Source organism: Emydura macquarii, unplaced genomic scaffold (assembly GCF_026122565.2).
Source record: "Emydura macquarii macquarii isolate MOO-44397 ecotype Brisbane River unplaced genomic scaffold, CSIRO-AGI_Emac_v2 contig_2422, whole genome shotgun sequence".
In the NCBI taxonomy this organism is placed as follows: Eukaryota; Metazoa; Chordata; order Testudines; family Chelidae; genus Emydura; species Emydura macquarii.
In genome coordinates, this window is record NW_027132559.1 from 38072541 (window position 1) to 38094395 (window position 21855).

The 21855-nt window shown below is 39.9% G+C and overlaps 1 protein-coding gene across 1 annotated transcript in view; it reads left to right on the forward strand.

Annotated features, from left to right (window-relative positions):
• LOC137162252 (macrophage mannose receptor 1-like) overlaps positions 1-21855 on the forward strand; it is a 108925-nt gene that overhangs the window by 53301 nt on the left and 33769 nt on the right. The window contains exons 27-33 of the mRNA XM_067561855.1: positions 1527-1568; positions 2525-2750; positions 8420-8436; positions 12139-12540; positions 16570-16734; positions 17595-17661; positions 19397-19486. Of these exons, the coding sequence (XP_067417956.1) occupies positions 1527-1568; positions 2525-2750; positions 8420-8436; positions 12139-12540; positions 16570-16734; positions 17595-17661; positions 19397-19486 (1009 nt within the window). The remainder of the gene's footprint in view (positions 1-1526; positions 1569-2524; positions 2751-8419; positions 8437-12138; positions 12541-16569; positions 16735-17594; positions 17662-19396; positions 19487-21855) is intronic.

Here is a 21855-nt window from a genome sequence, read left to right on the forward strand (position 1 = left end):
GTTTTGAGGCAATTTTCCTATATCTTATATCATGAGCTCATAGCATTATAGACCAACAGTTTACTTTTTGTTGCCAAATATATTAGAAAGCGCTAAGTCGGTGCTGACACCTGTTTAGTACCTTTGGGACTGATTGTCCCCAGTCCCTATGTGAAAGCACAATGTTGGGTGAATGTGCAAGGAGCCTTCTCATCCTTTTGTTCCCTGAAACAGGGTCCAGCCCCAGCTGAGCGAGAGGAAGGGAGCGTGGCTGTGGTCACATCTGCCCTTCAGAACTGACTGGCTGCTGAGCTAGAGTGCATGCTGCAGCCTTCTAACTGGTGGCATAGTGGGCACATTCCCTCTGCTCTCCAAAAGGCACTGAAAGGCACTATGCCTCCCTTCAGCATGATGTTTCAGGCTGCTCCTGTTGGAGAGGTGCAGGACCGTCTTGCCTCCTGCTCAGGGCTGCGCCTGAAAGATAGTCTGCCTTTTAATAGCCGTGAAATCCCATTGCCTGTCTTTGAAATCTGCCCTTGATTTCTTAATCATCCGCTTGTCATCTAAGCATTGGGAAGTGGTGTTAATTTTAAAAGCCTTGCAGACAGCACCCTCATTGTACAGCACAGAGAAACAGCATGAGACAACTGAGCTGCTATAAATCAAGTGTTTGAGATCTGAGCTCTTTAGATGCAAAATTTATGGGCTGCGAATACTGGAGCATATTAAATTAAAGCCTATTATGTCTTGAATAGGCTATGTACAGCACAGAAAATTAGGGAGGTTTTTTCATGATTCAAATATCTTGGGCCAGATTCTCTCCTGTACTTAGATCTATTCAGTGCAAGAGATGTGGGGCCAACAGGGAGCCAGCTCTGCCAGGGCTGAGTGAGCAGTTGGTATAGGAGTCAGCTCTGGAGGCTTTACATCAGCAGAGAGATCTCCCACAGGGAGAATTGTCAACTAGGAAGCTGTGGCCAAGTCTGGTATCTTTGCACTGCCTGAGAGGTACAATGGGGAGAGTGGTCAGAACAGTTGGGGTAGGTGGGAGGCTCTGGCCATTCTTTGTGGATTAGCATTAAATGAGGTATAAAACATGATGGGCGCGTTATACGTTTTAAGTAATTCCCAAGGCTTTTTGGAAGAATAACAACTACAAATATCTGTGTTCACAGAAACCAGGTCATTGTGCATATGTGTAACTGTAAATACATGAGTAATGCGTTGAAGTCAATGGGACTACTCACATGCTTAAGTACCTTCATGAATTAGGATCTCACTGTGCTTGGATGTTGTTTGATTATTAATCAAGAAGCAAGTAAGACACTTTTATCACTAAAGTGTTTTGGTTCTGCTACAATGGGTATCACATTTTTCATCTTTATTAGTTTCATTTAGCGCATCTACAAAAAATGAATAAAGCAATATGTCTAAAGCTGTATTTCTTTCCACAGTATGTGCTTTCCTGCCTATATATTTTAAGGATAAAATGCAGGTGTTTGCAGATTTTGACTAAATGTGGGGTTTTTTGTTTTTGTTTTTGAAAGTGATTGAAGCTCAACCAAGTGAGAATCCAATAATTAAAAAAGGTAGGACCATTTTCTCACAAATAACTTCAAAGATAAATCCACATAAATTCATAACTGTTATTTACTGTATTTTCTGACATAATTACTATCAAATGCATTTCAGTGTGCTAAACTATTCATGTATCTCATTCATGCATAGGGGCAGGACTCTCTCCCTTCTTAAGTGGGAGAAAGTTTTGAATTAACATTGTTGGGGGGTAGGGTTACTCTCTTTCCATATTCTTCTTTCCATGCTGTCACTTCTTTACAATCACAAAAGATCTCTGCAAACTGAAAATATATTCAAGCATAAAATACTGGGCTTGCCTTTCTGCTCCCCTGTTCCTGGGCCAACCAGGGGCTAAAATGACCCATAGATTACCCTTGGGATCATGTGCTCTGCCCATCAGCCTGCCCTCTCCCCTCCCCAGTATGCCCCTATGTGGATGCCTCACAGGTGTAAATCTATTAAACCAAATATTCCCCGTTCTCTGACCTGCACTCAACATAGGACTGTAGGTGGGGTCACAGGGGTGGGGGAAGAAGGTGACTTTAAGTTCAGCCCCAGCATGATTTAGAGCTACCTATGATCCCATGGGGCTGTTGTGGCATCTCAGGATAGCTGAACTGCATTGGCACCTTGTTTCCTCTTTATCTCAGTCACTTTCTCCATGCTCAAGGCTGGGAGAGGATTGACGTAGAGATGGTATGTTAGACTGAGGAAATTCTAGGCTGAGGAAATCATCAGTAGAGTGGCTGAGGTAGTTTCCGGACTTTTTTTTTCCCCCCCTGCCTGAAGTGTGCACAGGGGCCATAGGATGGTTGAGGGTATAACCTCTTGACTTCAAAAGGAGTTGATTCCTGATTTACCTCAATGTGAGTGAGAGGAGAATCAAGCTGATGGTTTTCTGTTGTCTGCTGCCTAGTATCTATCATAACAATTGTCTCTCTAGTAATTATTTTGCATTTATTTTCAGAAGCACCTGCCCACACCACAATTTGGATGCTAATTATTCTGGTCCTCATTCTAGTAGGAGCAGGCCTCACAGCCTACTTCTTATTCAGGAAAAAAAGACAAAATAAACTACAAACAGATGCCAGCTTCAATAACATGCTGTTAGAGCACAGAGATACTGTAACTGGAGTGAGTGACACAAAGGAGTCTGTGGACAATAAAGAACAAAATGAACACACTGTTATCTAGTGTGATAAAATAAGTGAATCATATACCTTATTTCAAGAAAAATGTATGTAACTGGAATGAATGAAATCTTAAGCAAAAGTAGCATTCTCCTAGTACACTATTTTGAGCTCTGCATGTTTTGTATACATACCAGCAGACGCAATTATCCCTTTTGTAATCTTGAAAAGGTCCTAAAACAATTTCACAAGGGGAAGACTTATGAAAATATACAGAGTGGCTAACTATAATTATGGCAAATAGACAAACTGAAGAAAACTAAAATGAAACACACAGCAGTGTGAATTAACACGTAAGCATCTTTGGTTTTCAGTCTTGCATTGCCATTATCCGTAAAGAATGTCAAGACAGGTGAATAGTGAGAATTCTCTCACCATGGTGTCACTCTAGAGATCCAGCTGCTTGGACTATATATCAGTTCAACATTTAAAAGACTGTGTAGTGTTATTTCAGTCAAGGTAACTTATATATATATATATATATATATATATATATATATATATATATATATATATATATATCAAATGCAATAATCTTACTTTTACACAAATTATTTTTTCCACTCTTAATTCAGTGTTATAATCTTAGCTGCACAGCTTGTGATTTTTGTAATATGATTTCTGTAACCTTACCAAATTTATGTCATGTGTGAATTAAAATACTTTTCTCACAATATATGAATAGGTGAAAGCCAAATGTAAATGGCTTTCCCTCATTCACACCTTCAGTTGGAGTTTTGTAAACTAAAGAAGACTGTTTATTTTTCTCTAGGTTTGCATTTTTATAAGATTCTATGAATATGAACTTTTTTGTATCAGTTTCAAAGTAACAACATAAAATATATAAACAGAAGATATATCTCACAAACTTAGATAAGTAATGATGAATTTAGCATGCAGAGATACTGATCAAGTGAAGCATTTACTTGTGAGATGGGTGGGCTAAGACCATGGGGGAGCAATAAAGTATGTACAACATATGCCTGTCTAAAAGGAGAAATAAATGTAAAGCAGATAGAAAATAAAGTTGTCTGTGACCATTTTTGTTTCAGTTTGACTTGGTTGTGCATTTCATTGTGGCCTGGATTTATACCTTACACACCCCTAGGCACAGCATCTTCAGCCCCCCTTCGCCCCGGCCTACAGTTGACCTTTGTGTTTTCCGTGTGGGGAATATGCTCTTCTGGCCTGGCCAGGGGGTGGGGCCTCATGGAGAGGAGGAGCAGGGGGCGGTGCCAGAGGGGCGGTGCCAGAGGTCCAGTGCTTGTGTGGGGCCCCCAAATTGGCCGGAAACCCTGGGACCGGGTCCCATGGGCCCATGCGGTAATTTGCCACTGTTTAGGTGCCTCTAGAACACTGGGACCACTAGGCACATGCCTACTATACCTAACTGGAAATCCAGCTCTGCCCCTTTATGACTTTCTGTGAATTGAGTTGAATTGAGATGCTATGGACCAGTATGGCATTAAGGCATACCAACATTTCTTGGTAGCATTCAAACATACCGCCATATTAGACTCTTTTACCTTTCTGTACATTTTGTATAATCTGTGCCAGATTGCAGAAAGACCTATCTCCAAGGAACAGACGCGAACCAAGGCTTCAAGTGTTCTGAGGAGAAAAACCTGCAAAGTTGAACCCTCCTCAAAGCAGTGACTCTGCTCTGGAGCCCCTTTCTCCTGCAATCCCTGTGAGCCCATGTCTGGCTACTTTTAAGATATGGTACACGATATATCTTTATTATTTGGCTTTTTCTAAATAATGACATTTTAATGAAGGCCTTTTAATGTTTGAAGAGAAGGCTTAAGGCAGAGTCAGCTTCTGGCTTGTTAAGGACCAGGTTAAAGGGTGTGTTTTGTTTACTTTTGTGATGATGCCTGGGTGACATAGTGATAGGTACCTAAGTAATCCTCAGATTAAATAGATAAAGACAGGTTTTTACTTTTCATAAATGAGTAGTTGTGTTTTTGAGGTGCAAAAGAACATGATTTTTGGTCTGGGCTTTCTACGGCAGGAAAAGTAAAAAAAACAGATCTTTATGTCACCAGGGTTTCTTCTTGTTTAAACTAGATTTATCTAGCAGCCAGTTTTAAACCAGATACTGCACATGAATGAAACAAAGACAAAGATGCTCACAAACACACAAGTAGTTTAATGTCCCATAATGAAGATACAGTAACTTACATGAGAAATAGAGAAAAAGGAAGCAGGTCTTTTAAGTTCTTATGTAAGTTTAAAATACAAAGACTAATAGAAACAGGAACTAGAAATACTATAGCATCTCTTTCCTATCAAAACCAATAACAATAAAATTGTTTCCAACAGGCAATAGCAAACAAATGTTAGAAGTTCAGATCATAAAGTTAATAAATATGAGACAATCTCTGTAAGAATTAGAGTAGGAGGGATCCTCATTATTTCTTGGTTTCTGTCCTCAAACCCATGCCTTTTATTGTAATCCTGTACTTGTAAGCCAATTCTGAAGTGGACATAGCTTCATTTTAGATCCAGAGGTCTGCAAAGTGCTTCTTGAACTCAGATGAAATTATGCTTTCCCCTTGCAGTACATCTTGCAAAAACTGACTTCATAATGGGAATTGGTTGAAAATTTCATGAATATTTTTCATGAAATTTTTAGCACAAAAAACTTGTCCACCCCTCAAAATAATCTGGAATTCAAAATATTTTAACCAGATCTATTTCATAGATAAGGCTCGTTTGCCTTTAATGTGGGAATTCAACTTATTTGTTGGGTATGACTAACACAGTGCATCAACCCCTCCTCACACACACACTGTATCTTACACCACTTATTCTTTGAGTAAAGAATGTATTTTCTGAGAGTTTTACAAATGCTTCTGTAACCCTTCTGCCAGGCAAAGCTGGCAGCAGCAAAGGGCCAGGTCTATATCTAGGGGTTCCTGTCAATGATACAACACCAAACCAGCTTGAGCCCCCACCCAGTTAGAAATCACACCAGTGGGAAATCACACACTATCCCCTGAGCGCCCCCAAAAGGCAATACTTCCCCTTTTGCAAGCACAAAGTCTGAGTGTAGAAAGTAAACCTTTTAATAAAAGGAAGGAAGTAACACAGCACTGGTTTTGGAACCAGTGCAAACAGAATTCATGAACTCAATGAGCCGAATCCACCCCAGAGGACGGGGGCGTGTCCTTCGCCTCTCCCTTGTTGCTTTTCTCTGTACTGACCATCGTAGCTGCAGTGTCCATCTCTTGGTTGGGGCCTCAGCCAGTCCCCTTCTGCAGGCTCCTGCTGGACCAGGCCCTCTTTGCTGCTGCCTTTTGCCACCTCTCGGCCTTACCAAAAGGGGGTAGTGAAGCAGACTGAAGCTGAAGCCCCAATTTAGAGGCTATCCAGGGAACTCTATAAAAACAGCTTCCTTTAAGAGCAGAGAGGGAAAACATCTTTGAGATGCACTTCAGCTCTATCTTATCTTCTTTTGTGGTAGAATGTGACTCCCTTAACCTGTTCCACGGAGACAACAGGCTCTTCTTCCAGTGCCTGAAGGTCTATAGTTCCAGTAATAATTAATCTAGTAGCATCAGATTTGGGGTTAGGCCAATTATGTCTAGCCTACAGTGTTCTGTCAAAGTATTGGACTATGGCTGTGTTCACAGTGACTTCCAACCATACCCAAACCACCACCTGTCTTAATAACTGGGCAATGAAGGCCCTTCACTACTATCTCCTGGAGGCCCCTTTCATCTTGAACACAGCCATATCTGACTTCATGCCTCTGAAGATACCAAAACAAGTATCACATACTGGTACATGACGCTGCATTTATTAATGGGGAAATCCCATGTCACCTAAATGTATGTTGTCCCCTCATGGCAGATGGAGCGAGTGTGCTCATGCCATGTGGACTGTCGGTTATAAATCAAGGTGGGAGGGATGTGACATGGTGCAGAGGACCTGTTGGAGATTCAGCAGGCCTGGAGTGAACAACTCTCTGGTAGTCAGGCAGGAAACAGGCAAAACCTTACACTCAGTAGCTATTTTGTTTATTGACATTTCTTTAGAATTCAGCAACTTATTCATTTCCTCCCTTTTTTCAGAGTTTCTTCCTTCCCTCTTGAGTTTATGATGAGCTGTTATATCAGACAGCTTCTCTAATAGAGCATACAAATACCTACCCATCTTTAATTCAAGTTACAGCTTCTCTCATCCTACCTGGTATATGAGGAAGTATAACCATGTAGATTAACTGTTGAGTCACAACTCTTCTAGCACATATACAGATCCATAATGTCCTGTTTAGGTGCGTCACCATTCTTTGCAAGGGTCTAATACAACTTTTCTTTCAAAGAAGTGTGTCCTCATTGATAGATGCAATGCTTTCACTCTTTAGTTAGCTGAATGCCTTTTGTCATTTAATTCATATTTTTCAAACAGTACAATCTGTAATTGTGAGAACTAATTCACAAAAAAATATAAAATCGTGCATGCCATTTCCCCTCTTCGTCTTCCCCACCCCTACCTTCTTCATTTTATGCTGGAAGAAATGTTAAATATACTGTGTAAACTTACTCTTGGCTTGTGCAATGTAAACCAGATTGTAGGTCTGTTGGTGGAAGGTCAGGTTTGTGGAGTTTCTGGTGACACAAGAGGTGAAACTTTCAAAAGCATCTACATGACTTTTGGAACCTTTGTCTCTTTTTCAAAAGGAGGCTCTCTCTGTCAAATGGAGAATAAACTAAGATAATGGCCAGCTGTAATGTTGGTGTTAGAACCTTAGCTATTTCAAACCTTTTGACATTCAGGATTTTGGTCTACAATATTCTAAATTCCTAATTCTTCAATGGCAGCATGGTCCAGTGGATAGGGCACATGATGGCATAGCCCTGAAGACTTTGCCTTCTCTGCTAAATCAGGTATATTTTTTACCTCAAGAAAACTAACGTATATGAGTTATCTTGAGGTAAAAACACAGTGAACAATAGATATTTTCGTTTTACCGTGAGATAAACTAGACAAGGTCAACTCCAGGCAGAAGTATCATGCTGACCTGGCCTATCTTACTTCAGACTACAACTGGAGTGCCTTATCTTCACCTTGTTTTTAACCTCGGTGTAGCTGATACATGTTAGTTACCCTGAGGTAAAATATATAACTTTTTAGCAGTAACAACAAGGCCTTGGACTCAGAAGGCCTGTTTTCTATTCTCTGCTCCATAGCTTCCTTGCTATATATGTTTTTGAGAGTTAATGTTCCTTTTTGAAGGAAAGGGAATAGTTTTGCTCTTTTATTCTGTTTGCTTTCTGATAGCTTCACTAGAGAGTTGATTGACCTGACAATCCAACAACTGATTCATCTGTAAAACTAACATAAGTCCAGAAAAACAGTATTGACTGTCACTACTTTATCGCCTGCATTTCTATGGAAGGAAACTTTGTTCTTAGAAGCAAAGTTTACACTGTGAATTCATGTTATTTTAAAATGCCACATGTGACAGGATATTTCCTTATTTTAAGCTCAGAGCTTTCCCTTGATCTATCAGCCTTTTGAAACTGAGGAGGATCTGCCACCTAGTTTGTTTGAGAAGGATTTTATTGATTGCAACTAATTACGGCTCATCTCTTGGTGGAAAGGAGTGAAACATTTGTGATGACTCTCTCCATGTTGCTGGTTTTTATCTGTCTCATTTACAGTGCTTTGCAGCTACTGGGTAAGTCCTTGTTTTGTCTCCCCTGTAAGAGTGGATGTGAAAGTGCTTCTCCTTCTCATGCTTTTCCTTTGACACTCTGATGCAGTTTGATTATTTTGCATTTGTTCTTAATCTTAATTTGAGTGGTTTAAAGAAATAGGATAGCAATACTTATCCAGATGTGTGGGACCCTTCTCAGAGGAAAGTGAATATTTACAGAAGCAGGAGGGGCAGGGCCTAGCAGGGCAGCAGAAGTAAGAGCAGTGGCAGACACACTCAGGTACAGTCTTGGAGATTCCTGCAGGATCTGATTTAATCAGCAACATATATCTATATAAAAGAGTAAAATGTTGTAGTGAATCTATACTCTCTTCCACTTTAATGAGCTTGTAAAAGATAAGTTGTGACTTGCATATAAATAATTGGATGTTACAGTGCGGATATGTGTTAGAAATATATAAGCTTGGATGTAAGAAAGTATCCAGGATATAGACAGAAGATGGTTGTGGGCATTGGCACAGGGCAGAGGTAAGGTTGTATGTGGATATTTAACTCTGAATAAGAACTTTTAGGCTAGATCATGGTTAGCCCTGCATTAATGTACTGGGGATGGGGACAGGGTGCAAGCAGCCTTACTCCGATCCTTCAGTGGACCCCGGTGCAGGGATCAGACACAATATAACTGCTAAGTGAAGCTACTTCATATCAACACTGCCAGACGTATTAGCCACCCAAAAGAGTGGCTTAAGTGAGAGTAGAATTTGGCCTACCCCTTGCTCTGCATTAGCCATCAGAGTTTATTTAAAAGGACTGCACCACTGCAGCTGAAGTGTGAACTTCACTGGTATCCCAAGATGAACTATTCTTATTATACCTTATTATTAGTATTAAGTAGCACCTAGAGGCCCTAACTGGTATTGGAACCACTATGCTAAGCACATTATATAAATACATAGGAAACATTTTCTGCCCATTTGAAGCTTACCATGTAAACGCACAAAACTGACAAAAGAGTAGAAGAAAATGATTTATTGTTATTCCCATTGTACAATTGGAGAACTGAGGCACAGAGAGATTAAATGACTTGCTCAGTGTCACACAGGAAATTTGAATCAATATCTCCTGATCTTAATCCAGTGCCTTCACAAGATCATCTTTCTTCATGGACCTGGATTACTCAAAGTCTCCCAGATTCTGCCCTGTGGCTTCTTCAACTCTGTTCACTCAGAGCTGTGATATTAAGACGCAATCTAGCCCTCAGGAGCGGAAGTCACTGGGAGTTGTGCGTGTACTGGAGCTCTGAAAATGAAGCCAACTCCACTGACATTCCTAAATATGGATTTAGAATCCAAACTTTAGACACCCATGTTTGAAATATTTAGTGATACTCTAGAATAATTCCTTTTTAGTTTTAAGTATATCTAATAGAATGTTTTGTATCAATAGCTGTCTGTAGAATTCTGTTTGATAAGAAATTCTGTTGTCACACTACAATTGCAGCATGGAATTGTGGGCAATAGACTTGTTTAAAATCACTGATCAAAGGCAGGGATGAAAGGGGCCCAGGCCTATTGTACATATAAAAGAGGTTATTTTTATTTAAAAATTCCATAAAGGTATATTCATTTGACTCAGAAGCTAATGTAATCAGATAGAGGTAATATCTATACAGGCGATTCAGGCAATTGACCCCCTCAGTCTCCCATCATTCATTTTGTTGTTTTGTTTTAGACATTAAAAAACAATTTGCCTCCACTGGGAAGAATGAAATAAAAGGCCCTTACCACCGACCACCTATGAATATACAACAACAAATAAATAAGTAAAAGGCTTCCTCACTTGACACTCAGGCACTCGGCACCCTTGTCACTCATTCTGAAAGTCCAGCGGGATCCTCCTCACACACACAGCTGGTTTATGGGTAGGGGGCAATTGATCCACCTTGCCACAAAAGGGCTCCTGTAGCACCTACTCCACCAGGCCAGGCAGTCTCTTCTGTTGCTGAATTCCCTCTGCTAGATCCAAGCAGGGAAGGAACAGCCAGCAGAAGCAGGTGGTGGCAACATGTGAACTGGCTCAGAAATGTTCCCAGATTCCTCCAGCCAGACTCAGCCATCCAACAAGACCTCCCCACACTCCTCCAAGCAACCATAGCCCTCCAGTAAGACCCCAGCCATCCTCCCAGGTAGCACACACTCACCCCATTGCTTGGAGCAGGGTATGTTGCCCATAAGCTGAGATTTATGCTTACACGCAAGTTATTTACAAATATAAAAATTAACTCATTAAATAATTTGTATAAAATGCCACACATGAGCTCCTTCAAAACTTGTGTAAGCCCCAGAGCTAGAAGGCTTCGGGAGATGGAACACAGTTCCTTCTACAAAGCAAATGCCAATACTAGCCATCCATATTGACATGAATTATAATGTTGCTTAACCATTCCTCCACATACTGTGTTTTGTTGCAGGAGCTGGAATTTGCTTATCATCTAATTGTATAAGTTATATTAGAGTCTTACTGTAACTGCACTAATGAAAGGGCATAGGAAATTGTGCAAGATAACAAGCTACTATTTTTGTATGCAGTGTAGTTGTAGCTGTGTCAGTCCCAGGATATTAGAGAGACAAGGTGGGTGAGGTGATATCTTTTATTGGACCGACTTCTTTTGGTGAGAGAGACAAGCTTTCGAGCCACACAGAGCTCCTCTTCAGGTCTGGGAAAAGTACTCCCAGTATCACAGCAAAATACAAGGTGGAACAGATTGTTTAGCGTAAGTAATGAGTGCATATTGTAAGGGACCATTCAAGGTAGAGTAGGCCATTAACATCTCTGCAGTCATAGGACAAAAAAAGGGGGCTAGTGAGTTAGATTGTTGTAATAAGCCATAAATCCAGTGTCTCTGGTCAGTCCATGATTTTTAGTCTCTAGCAGAGTAATGAATTTAAGCTCCCAGGTTTGATTTTTGAAAGTGTTGAGCAGATTTCCTTTGAGGATGAGGTCAGATACAGAGTGATCACTTCATGCCAAGTATTCAGGGTGATAGGGTGTTTTTGTCTTTTATCATTTTCCTGTGTGAGTTCATTTGAGAGCGTAGCTATTGTCTGGCTTTACCCACATAGTTGTTATTAGGGCATTTAGGGCATCTAGAAAAGCTAGTTGGAAGAAGTGTGCTTTCAAGATATAATTAAAGAAAAAAAAGAAAGTTCCATTATAATTATTGCTTAGTTAAAATGTGGTACAATATAAATGGTTACATTTCTTCTTTTCTTGATTGTCTCTCTGTGTTATAACAAAAACAATGAGAGTCCTGTAGCTCTTTAAAGACTAACAAATTTAATTTCTGCAGGCATAAGCTTTCATGGGCTGTAACCCACTTTCACCCATGAAAGCTTATGCCTGCAGACATTAAATTTGTTAGTCTTTAAAGTGCTACAGGACTCTCGTTGTTTTTGCCGTATACAGACTAACACGGCTACCCCTCTGGAACATTTCTCTGTGTTATGTATGTACAAATCACACCTGATTTTTTATTACCCACTTACCAGGGCTCCTGAATATACTGTCTCTGTCACTATAAATGGGACATGAGCCCACAATCACTTGACATGGGTAAAAGGCCCAGACTTGATTCAATAAAACGTCACCTCACATCTGCTTACAGTTTTCCCCTCAACCTCTCTCTAACCCAAATGAATTAATTATTCTCATTTTGTTTTGCAGATAATGAAATATTTGTAATATATAATGAAGACCACAAGCACTGTGTACAAGCTCAGAATTCTAACTCTGTCACAACTGCCTCTTGCAACCAGGACACTGAGTCACAAAAATTCAGGTGGGTCTCTGATCACCAGCTTATGAGTGTAGCATTGCAGCTATGTTTGGGAGTACCTTCAAAGACAGACCAGATGGTGATCACTCTGTATCCTTGTAACAAGACAAGTGAACTCCAACAATGGGAATGCAGAAATGAGACCCTTCTTGCAATCCAAGGAGAAGATTTGTTTTTTAACTCTGACAGCAGAGAAAATGGAAATATTATGCTGCAGAAGGAATCAGGTGTAAGGAGTAAGTGGAAGATCTATGGAACCACAGATGGTTTGTGCTCTCAGGGCTATGAAGGTAAAGTCTGAAAATGAATCTTTTCATTGTTATGTGCTAATTTATTTGTGTACACGTTAGATCATTTTGATTTATATTCATCAGGTCATATAATCAACCATGCTCAGTTCTCCTATGAGACTGTAGTTGAGTATGTCTGGGCTCATACACTCCAACCCTGAAGACACACTTCACTTTACATGAGTCATACTATGGTATGATTTGTTCAGCACCATGAAGGAAAAAAGCGTAATACTTGTCTTTTTATTTTTAAAATAAATATGGAATTACATTATTGTTAATTATTAAATGTAACGGTGTTTATCTATTCAGCTACAGTATATGTACAGGTAAATTACATTGCCGTTACTGGATGAAAAAGCACAAATTTATCTCTGCTTACTTTACACTTCAATGCTGATGGCTCATTAATATCAGAAAAGAAAATCAATTCTGTGTACAGCTCCCTCCAGATGCTGTGTGTGACTTTACATGATGAAAAGGGATGAACTGAAAAGATATTTAGTTTAAAATATTCCATTTTTATATATGAGGTACACAATTTTTTTCCATTCAGAGAAACTTATCTTAAAATGAATTTAGTGAAAATAACTAGTTGCCTCCACTAGCTCAGGAGCATGAGTTCTGAAAGTTCAATCTCCGGCTGCCACAGCTAATGATAACATGGAACAAATGTGTAGGTCACGCCATTGCTTCAGTGCTTCCTTGGCAGTCTTATGCCGCTCTGATAGTAAAACAAGTGGCCACAAGTGACCATGCATGCACTACCCTCCCACATGTGATACAGAGGATTAGAAAGTTGGATACCTCAAGCATCCTTATTTTAATTACTATTTCTATATTGACTTCCATCATTTTTTTGTATCCTCAGATTTATTTACATTGCTAGGGAATGCCAATGGGGCACCCTGCGTATTCCCTTTCAAGCTCATTGGTAAATGGTACGCTGACTGTACAGATGCTGCCAGGTCAGATGGCTTGCTCTGGTGTGGAACAACAGCAGACTTTGACACAGACCAATTGTATGGATTTTGCCCGTTAAAATGTAAGTTCTGAATGTTGACCTAGAATATATAATAGCACAATATTTAGGAAATAGACCCACACTGATGAAATGTCACTGACAGTGTTACGTTCACAAGTCAAAAACTTGAACTGATTTACTTTACATCATCCTCTGCCTCCACCCTATAATGTTTCTTAGAGAGCAATAATGCGAAATCTAACGCATTACAAGGCAGCCCTATAATATGTTATGTTATGCATCTATAGTTATAAAAAAAAGAGCTCCCAGATGGCAAACAGTGGCTTGGGACTGTCATCAACTGCAGAGTTTTGAGCAGCACTTTTAGGCAATTCTAAATTCTACAGTAGTCAGCATGCAACTATCAGTGAATTAGGGAGCCATTATCAGTTGCCCTAAAAGGGACTACTTGTCCCACTGCTGGCTCCAGAGAGCAGCAGCATATTGCCTCTCCACCCCTGACAGGCCCCCTATGTTGGAGCTGCAGGTAGGATGACATAGGAGCTGGCTATGTTAGATGTATATCCCTTTGGGAGATGTCAGCAGAGATGCGTGGTACAAAGGGAATGGAATAGGCCACCGACCCTGACCCTGCATGAGTAAGGGTTGTAGAATCAGGACATTTAATTTTATTGCCGAGTAGCATACTCCTTTGAAGTTTCTTTTCATTGTTTTATTTCCCAAATAGTATGTGACCTTGCCCAATGTTCTTTAATCCTGCAATGAAAGACTTTTCCTCCCCTATTCCCTCCCCAATGTATTCTCGGAGGGTTTTTTATCTCCTTCCTTTGAATCTTCCTTTGAAGCATCAGGGGTGGCCATGGCTGGAGATGGGACACTGAGTCGGGGTGGTGGGCAGGGGCACCAGCCATTCTCTCTCTCAGGTTGCTGTCTGTCTGGTTCTTGCTCACATGCTCCGTGTCTAACTGATTACCATATGTAGGGTCGGAAAAGAATTTTCCCCCAGATCAGATTGGCAGTGACCATGGGTTTCTTTCACCTTCCACTGCAGCAATGGGTGCAGGTCACTTGCCAGGATTATCTGAGCATATCCCACTTAATCAGGCCTATCAACACCGGAGGGCAAGGGGAGCAATTGCCCAGGGGCCCGGTGATTTAAAAGGGGCCAGGCAGATGGGAGGATAGATACATATCCTCCTCTCATCCATCAGTGGCGTACCGAAGGCAGGGGCCCCTCAGTGCTTCCTCCCCCCACATGTCGTGAAGGGCCGGCCCAGCCTTCCTCCCCAGGCCAGTGAGGTGATTCCATCCCTTCCATGCCAGCGCCGGGCTGCAGGGCTGCCACTGCAGCAGGAGAGGCAGGTGCCACATGGCACATAAGGGGAGGAGAGAGGTAGCAGAGCCAAGCCTACATTTGCACACTCCCCACGCCTCACACCCCACCTGCAGGTATAGACCCCCCCTCCCCCGGGGCAGTTGGGGGTCAGTGCTGGGACCCCTCCTGCCCTGCGTGTGGGGGGGCATGAGGTCTGGGAGGGGGACACAAATGTAGGCTTGGCCCACAGAGACCAGAGACCCTTGGTACGTCACTGTCCTCCACATGCCCCCTTCCCCTGAGGCCCCTGCTGCTCCTGATGTCTGCCCCTCCCCTGAGCCGAGCTCATTTATTCTGCACCATGCATAAGGATTAGATTAGGTCATGGAGGTCACAGATTCCATGACTTTCAGAGAGGCCTCTGTGACTTTTTCCTCTTCAGCAGGCTGCAGATCTCAGCCACCCCTGCTTTGAACTGCCGCAGCAGCGGGTGTTGGACTCCCACCTCTTCTGCAGTGGGACTCGGCCTCTCATCTCTCCCCTGCACCCCACACCATTTAGGCTTTAGTCCTACCCTCGTCAGCCCCTATTTTGTCATGGGCTTCCGTGAATTTTTGTTTATTGGCCATGACCTGTCCCTGACTTTTACTAAAAATAACCATGACAAAATCTTAACCTTAACCATGCAGGTACCCATGCAGTTGAGGAGGTTTTATCTGCTACTCAGCTTCCCAAGTTAATCAGTAATCTCCATGGGGAGTCCAAGGGATCCGGGAAGCTGAGTAGCAGATACCAACTCCGCAGCCACCCAGGAACCTGCATGGCACATAATAAATAAGTAAAAACTTCTGGCAGAAGCCCACTTGGACCTATTCCAACTCTTTTGGGGGTGCGGGGAGGCATTGACTGTCCTGCCCTGGGCCTGGAATTGCTGTTGGTGGGCCTGCACTTAATCATTTCCCTGCCATTGCACAGGTCTCCAGCACTGGTGGACCTCGGTCCCTCCTATTCTCTGCCTGTAGCACATAATAGTCTAGTTTCCTGTGGGCTATAATATTTAGTCTTATTTTGGTTGTTGTGTTTGGTGTACAGGTTCTGAGTGGTGTTGGTAGCTTATGACTTACAGGAAGTCTGTCTAGATGATCTAGTGGTCCCTTCTGGCCTCTATGACTCTGAGACTCTATTGAAATGGGTACGCATATGACGTTAGAGTGGAGGTCACACTAGAAACTCTGAATTTACAGAAGATAATACAAATGCAATCTCAGCCTTACTATTGCATCAATGTCGTCATTGGTTTTTAACTGCCTTGCTTTTTCAGAATGAGAAAGAAAGTCAAAGGCCAGATTCACCAGTTTGTGCCGACTGTTTTTGTGCCACTCCTGCCTCAACCAGCCAATGAAGATGTGTGTGCTTATACTGCAGCCAGTCATAGTGTTGAATCTGGTGACATAACTAGAAACAAATAACCCCTTTGGTCCTGCACGCTTCTTTCTGAGGTTGCAGACTCTTGTGTCAACTCTAATCCTTCCCTGGCTTGCCCGACTCCATCTCCCAAATATGTCAGCGTGGGAAAGCACAATAGACTCCCATTTTTAAAGAAAGGATTCTGTTTTTTCTGTTGGAGCTGTGCGATTTTACAAATACATTCACAGTTAAGCTCTATCATTCATTTTATATGCATCGGTCATAATAAACCGCAACACTGCATCCCATTTCTCTCATGCAGATAATGAAACTCACAGATTTTGGACTACAGACCCTTTAACAGGTGTCCAGTACCAGATAAACTTCCAATCAGCTCTAACATGGCACCAAGCACGGAAAAGCTGTCAGCAACAGAATGCAAAATTATTAAGTATCACAGAGATACATGAGCAAACGTATCTGAGAGGTGAGTTATCAAAGCAATTCTGAGTGAAAACATAAGTTTATTTTTCTGTGTAGGATCACTAACTTTTCAATGGTTTAATCATATATTGTAAATAATGACACTATTGAAATTAGCATTGTGCTAACTTAGGAAAATATCTAAACTCTGAAAGTTATGTTTTTGAAATGACAGGGAATTACCATTCAAATTACTTATAAAGTGTCCGATTCAATTCCCTTTAAGATAAATAGAAGGATTCCCATTGACTTAGGTGGGACTTGGATCAATCTTAAAGAAAAGTTATTGGATTAGTTTAGGAAAATGTACTTAGTATGATAAGACTGAAAGAATAGCTATTTTGTTGCATATTACACTAAATCCTGCCATTTATAAGCTTGGATTGGAAAACCAGCTGTTCTTCATATAGAAATTCCAACCCTGACAGCATTTTGGGAGTTTCCTTTCATATAAAGCACCTGACTAGATTATCTCTGTCAGCAGCTCACATAAATATTGTGCACATAAATAGAGGTTCTGTTTGAATGAAGCCTTTGAATGATTTTGCATCAAAACTTAGAGTAAATTTAATAATAAAAATATTATTTGCAGCACATAATGCCTTTTATTTCCAAAGCTTATTGCAAACACTAAATGTTCTGGTTAATGACATCCAATTCAGATCAAATAATATGGTATTTGTATTTTTGCCATATATATATTTTAATAACAGTGTAATATATTTACTACAAGTAAACACAAAACCATATTGATGTTTGGAAACCACTAAGCAGACAACTATTAATCTCTTCAAAACTTTGAAGCTGTAAAGTATTATACAACAAATGTATGATGATGTATTTTAATTTCTTTTGGTTCTTTAGATTTGATTGACAGGACGAGATCTGATCTCTGGATTGGACTTAACAGTCTGAATTTCAACTGTGGATGGCAATGGAGTGGTGGCAGGCCTTTCAGATATTTAAACTGGGCTCCAGGTAGGGATAATTTTTTAGAATGTTTTTAAGAATGAAAATCTGCAGCTAGAATGCTGAATGGATCTTGGTTACAATTTTGTACTACCCCACCTATAAGCATAGTAGTTGTATTAAGAGCCATATGAATAGAACATCATTGGAGCTGAGCTCCACTTTAAAGTGGACAGTGACAGTGGAGTTTTGTTTTTAACGTTATCTGAAAATTAAAAAAACAGAAATCATCATCTTAAGGAAACCAAGTTCATTAGAAAAGTAAGAGAAAACCTTATATCAAAAGTAAAATCTAATAAAATCCTACCTAGCCTCTGTTTGGGTAACAGATGGGTTGCATGAAGAACATATTTAGAGGTACCGTTGAGTCAATTAAGACATCTAACATTCTCTTTGTGCCTCTTAAACTCTCAAATCTCCATTTGAGAGCATCTCAAAGTATCAGCTCTCAGTAATGGTGGTTCTTTCAGAGGTTCTCCTCTTTACTTTCGGGATTTTCTTCTCCTCTTATATCATAGACAGTCTTTGACCCTGTGAATCCCCTTGCATTTACATTCTAGCCCTGAAGTAATCTCTACTGTGGTCATAATAACAATGAAGTGGCTCAAATTCCAAACTCTTGTCATGATCTCAGCTGCCCCAAAAACTTCAATTTTATTCAACATTATATTTGCTTCCTGAGCAAATACATTTGGTTTCCTTTTCCTGACCCTCGCCAAATCTTAACGTTCCTTTGGAATTGTGGTATATGGCTACCTACCTTTCCTAACACAGTGGCTGGGGTAAGCCCAAGTAGCCAGATCTGCTCTTATCTTCCCCAGGACTCCAGAGTTTCTTTATTCTACACCAGTCCCATCAAACTTTCTGTTCCACCCCATTGAGACAAGATGCATTGTGCTCTGGTCTCCTACAGCCTTCACCCATGTCGTTTCCGCATTTACTTGACAATGGGGCATATAGGTCAGAAATAAAATTCTCCTGTGTCCAATTATTTTAGCAAATGTGATTTTTCCACTGAATTCCTTTTACCTTCTTAAATAAAAATAGAATGTATAAAAGGAACATGAATGTTTCCCCTAAATGCATAAAATTTCTCTTTATTATTAGCATCTGGTGAGTCAAACACTGGGGTGCATTCTTCTCCCAATACATATGTATATAATTCCTAGCATGAGCTGGAATTATGCACAATTGCCAATCGGAGGATATGCAGTGGACACAAATATTGGACCAAATTGTGTCCTCAGATTTCATGAGTGTAAATGAGGGCAGAATTTATCCCATTAAGTTCATTATTAAGCAGTCATATCAGTATGACCTGACACCTGTTGATTATTACATCAGATGTTGTGTCATTCATGTTTTATTATAAGTGTTTAAAGGGACATTGCCAAGTAAAAAGCTATTTTTAACATATTTCTTTAGCTACAGTATAAAAGTAATAATATCAATGAAAGATACAAAACAAATTGTTCCTTTAGCTAGTGACATGAGGATGTGCACTGCCTACGAAGAAATTCACTTGTTTTAAATTCATTTCTTGAAGGAAGCCCCTCTCTGGATCCTAGAAAAATCTGTGTAGTACTAAATCCTAGAAAAAGTGCTAAATGGGAAAACCGTGAATGTGATCAGAAAGTTGGCTATATTTGTAAAAGGGAAAACTCCACTTTGGATTCTTTCTTCCTTCCCTCTGGTAGGTTGGTCAATAAAAATTACAGTAAAAGCTTTTTATTTAAATTGTATGGATTTGGTCAGCAAAAGATGTGCAACAGAAATGTATTTTTATTTATATGATAATACAAACTTGTTTCAACCAAGAGTAATTCTTTTAAAAACATACATACACTCTCTGTTCTATTTTGCTATTTCCATTCTGCCCATTTCCCTATTTTAGACACTCCAGAAAGAATACCATTATTTCAACTTTGGCAAGTTTCCTGGAATTCAAAACACGCCCACCTTTAAATGATTTATTTATATATTTTGGATTTTTATTTATAAAAACAGAGATGACCATCCAAGTCATGCACATCCTGATATCATTTAACTTCACAAAAAAAGTACAATGAATTGTGCTTTCCCGCATAAAGCCAATAGGAATTCAGGATGCTTAACACCTACTATAGTGTGTTCTGATCTTCCAAGAATGACTCCTCTTAACTTGAGCAGTCATTGGATCTGGGCCTTAGCAATCAGCAGGGTGATCGCTGGAAGTCGTGTAAAGACAGCAGTATGGGCTCATACCAGCTCATGATAAAGTCAAATGAAATTAGTCCCTAGGTATTAGATTTACTGCAGCATCACTTTTCTGATAAAAGAAAGCCAGCTATCCTTTCTCTGACAAATTATTTAATGAGAACTTATGATGCAGAAAGTAAACATATGCAGTATGCGATAATATATAATTAGATGCAATGAATTATGTGAAAATATTACATCTGAAATGATAAAACATCATTTTGTCCAAGTCTGGCCATTTTGCAGTGTTGATATGTTCAAACTGTGAAATCCAGTTGGCACTGATCCCATTTCTTTCTGTCTTGGTTAAATGTGTTTATATTTTCTACATCAAGTTCTGTGAATCATAGCAGAGAGGTCTAAAAGCCTCATACATTTGTATGCAGAACGAGAGAAAATACTACCGGTATCTTAACTCTGCTTTTATTTTTAATTAATTACATAATTAATTTAAAATTTAAGCACACTTATTCCGGACTCTAATTTGAATTGTTCTGAAATATTTGTATTTATTTTAGAGCCCTCTCAGTCTAACAAATGCCCCGAGGGCTGGTTGCCATACTCAGGTGACTGTTACGTGATTCACAGGGAGCCCAAAGTCTGGAAAGAAGCCTTGACTTCCTGTAGAAAGGAGGATGGCGATCTGGCCAGTATCCACAACATTGAAGAACACAGCTTTATAGTGTCTCAGCTCGGGTACAGTGAGTATTTCTATAGGGCAGGAATTTGCACATGTGGGTAAGTTTAAAAATTGGAAATTTTATAGTTATATAATGGTTTATATTTATTTTATATGGATATTTATAGGTAAATATACACAAAAATATCCATAAACTATATTGGATGATCGATATGAATTTACCATTGCTGTATTTACAAGAAATCTTTAGAAGGAAATCACAGCCCCAGTTACTGCAGCATTGAGTAACTGTAGTGGTCACAAAAGGAACAGCCAACACTGCTGCTAACTAGAATGATTTACTTTCCTGGTGGTATTTCCTAAGTCTTCTTGAATGAAGAAGGGAACATGAAATAGATAAATAGACACCATTACCAATTTCTCTGAAATGGCTTTGTAATGCAACATTACAGCTCATCTTCATGAAATCCTGCTCCTATCGATTGTCCCAATCCTGATAAAAACATAGCCAAATTTATGTTCTTAGAGCCAACTGATGAGCTGTGGATTGGTTTGAATGATCTCAGGATTCAAATGTATTTTGAATGGAGTGATAAGACACCTGTGACATACACCAAGTGGCTACGTGGAGAACCAACCCATGCAAACAGCAGACAAGAAGATTGTGTTGTTATGAAAGGACAGGTGAAATAATGCAATCATATCTATACACTAACTTCCTATTTTCTTTCTGCTTTTTATTTTCAATTAGCTATCCAAAAACTGCAGAACTTGTTTTAGGATAATACCATATGATGATATCTCTTGTTGTTCAACAAGTTTGTGGTTTTAAATTTTAGAGAAATTTAGATCAGTATTCAGATATGATAATTAATTTACTTCTCTAGCATATCCAGCAATCCTTGTAACTCTGCATCCCATATTTCAGGCCAACTCAGTTCTAAAGTAATAGCTTCTTTATAAACCAATCATGAATTAGCTTCAGGGGAAAATAATAAGAATATTTCTTTTTACTTTTAAAGGAACATTACAAATAAAAAAAGAAAATAAGCAGTTGTGTAAAGAATTTTAGTTCCTCTTAACTGACAATCCTCTTCCCAAACTACCTTCAGGATGGATACTGGGCAGACAATGTTTGTGATAAGAAATTTGGATACATTTGCCAAAAACATCCATTGCAAGACACTCCTGGAACAGTGGAATTCATTGATCCTGGCTGCCGGAAAGTAAGGACAAAATAAATTTGGTTTAGATCAGACAAAATCATCCTTGAAGTAG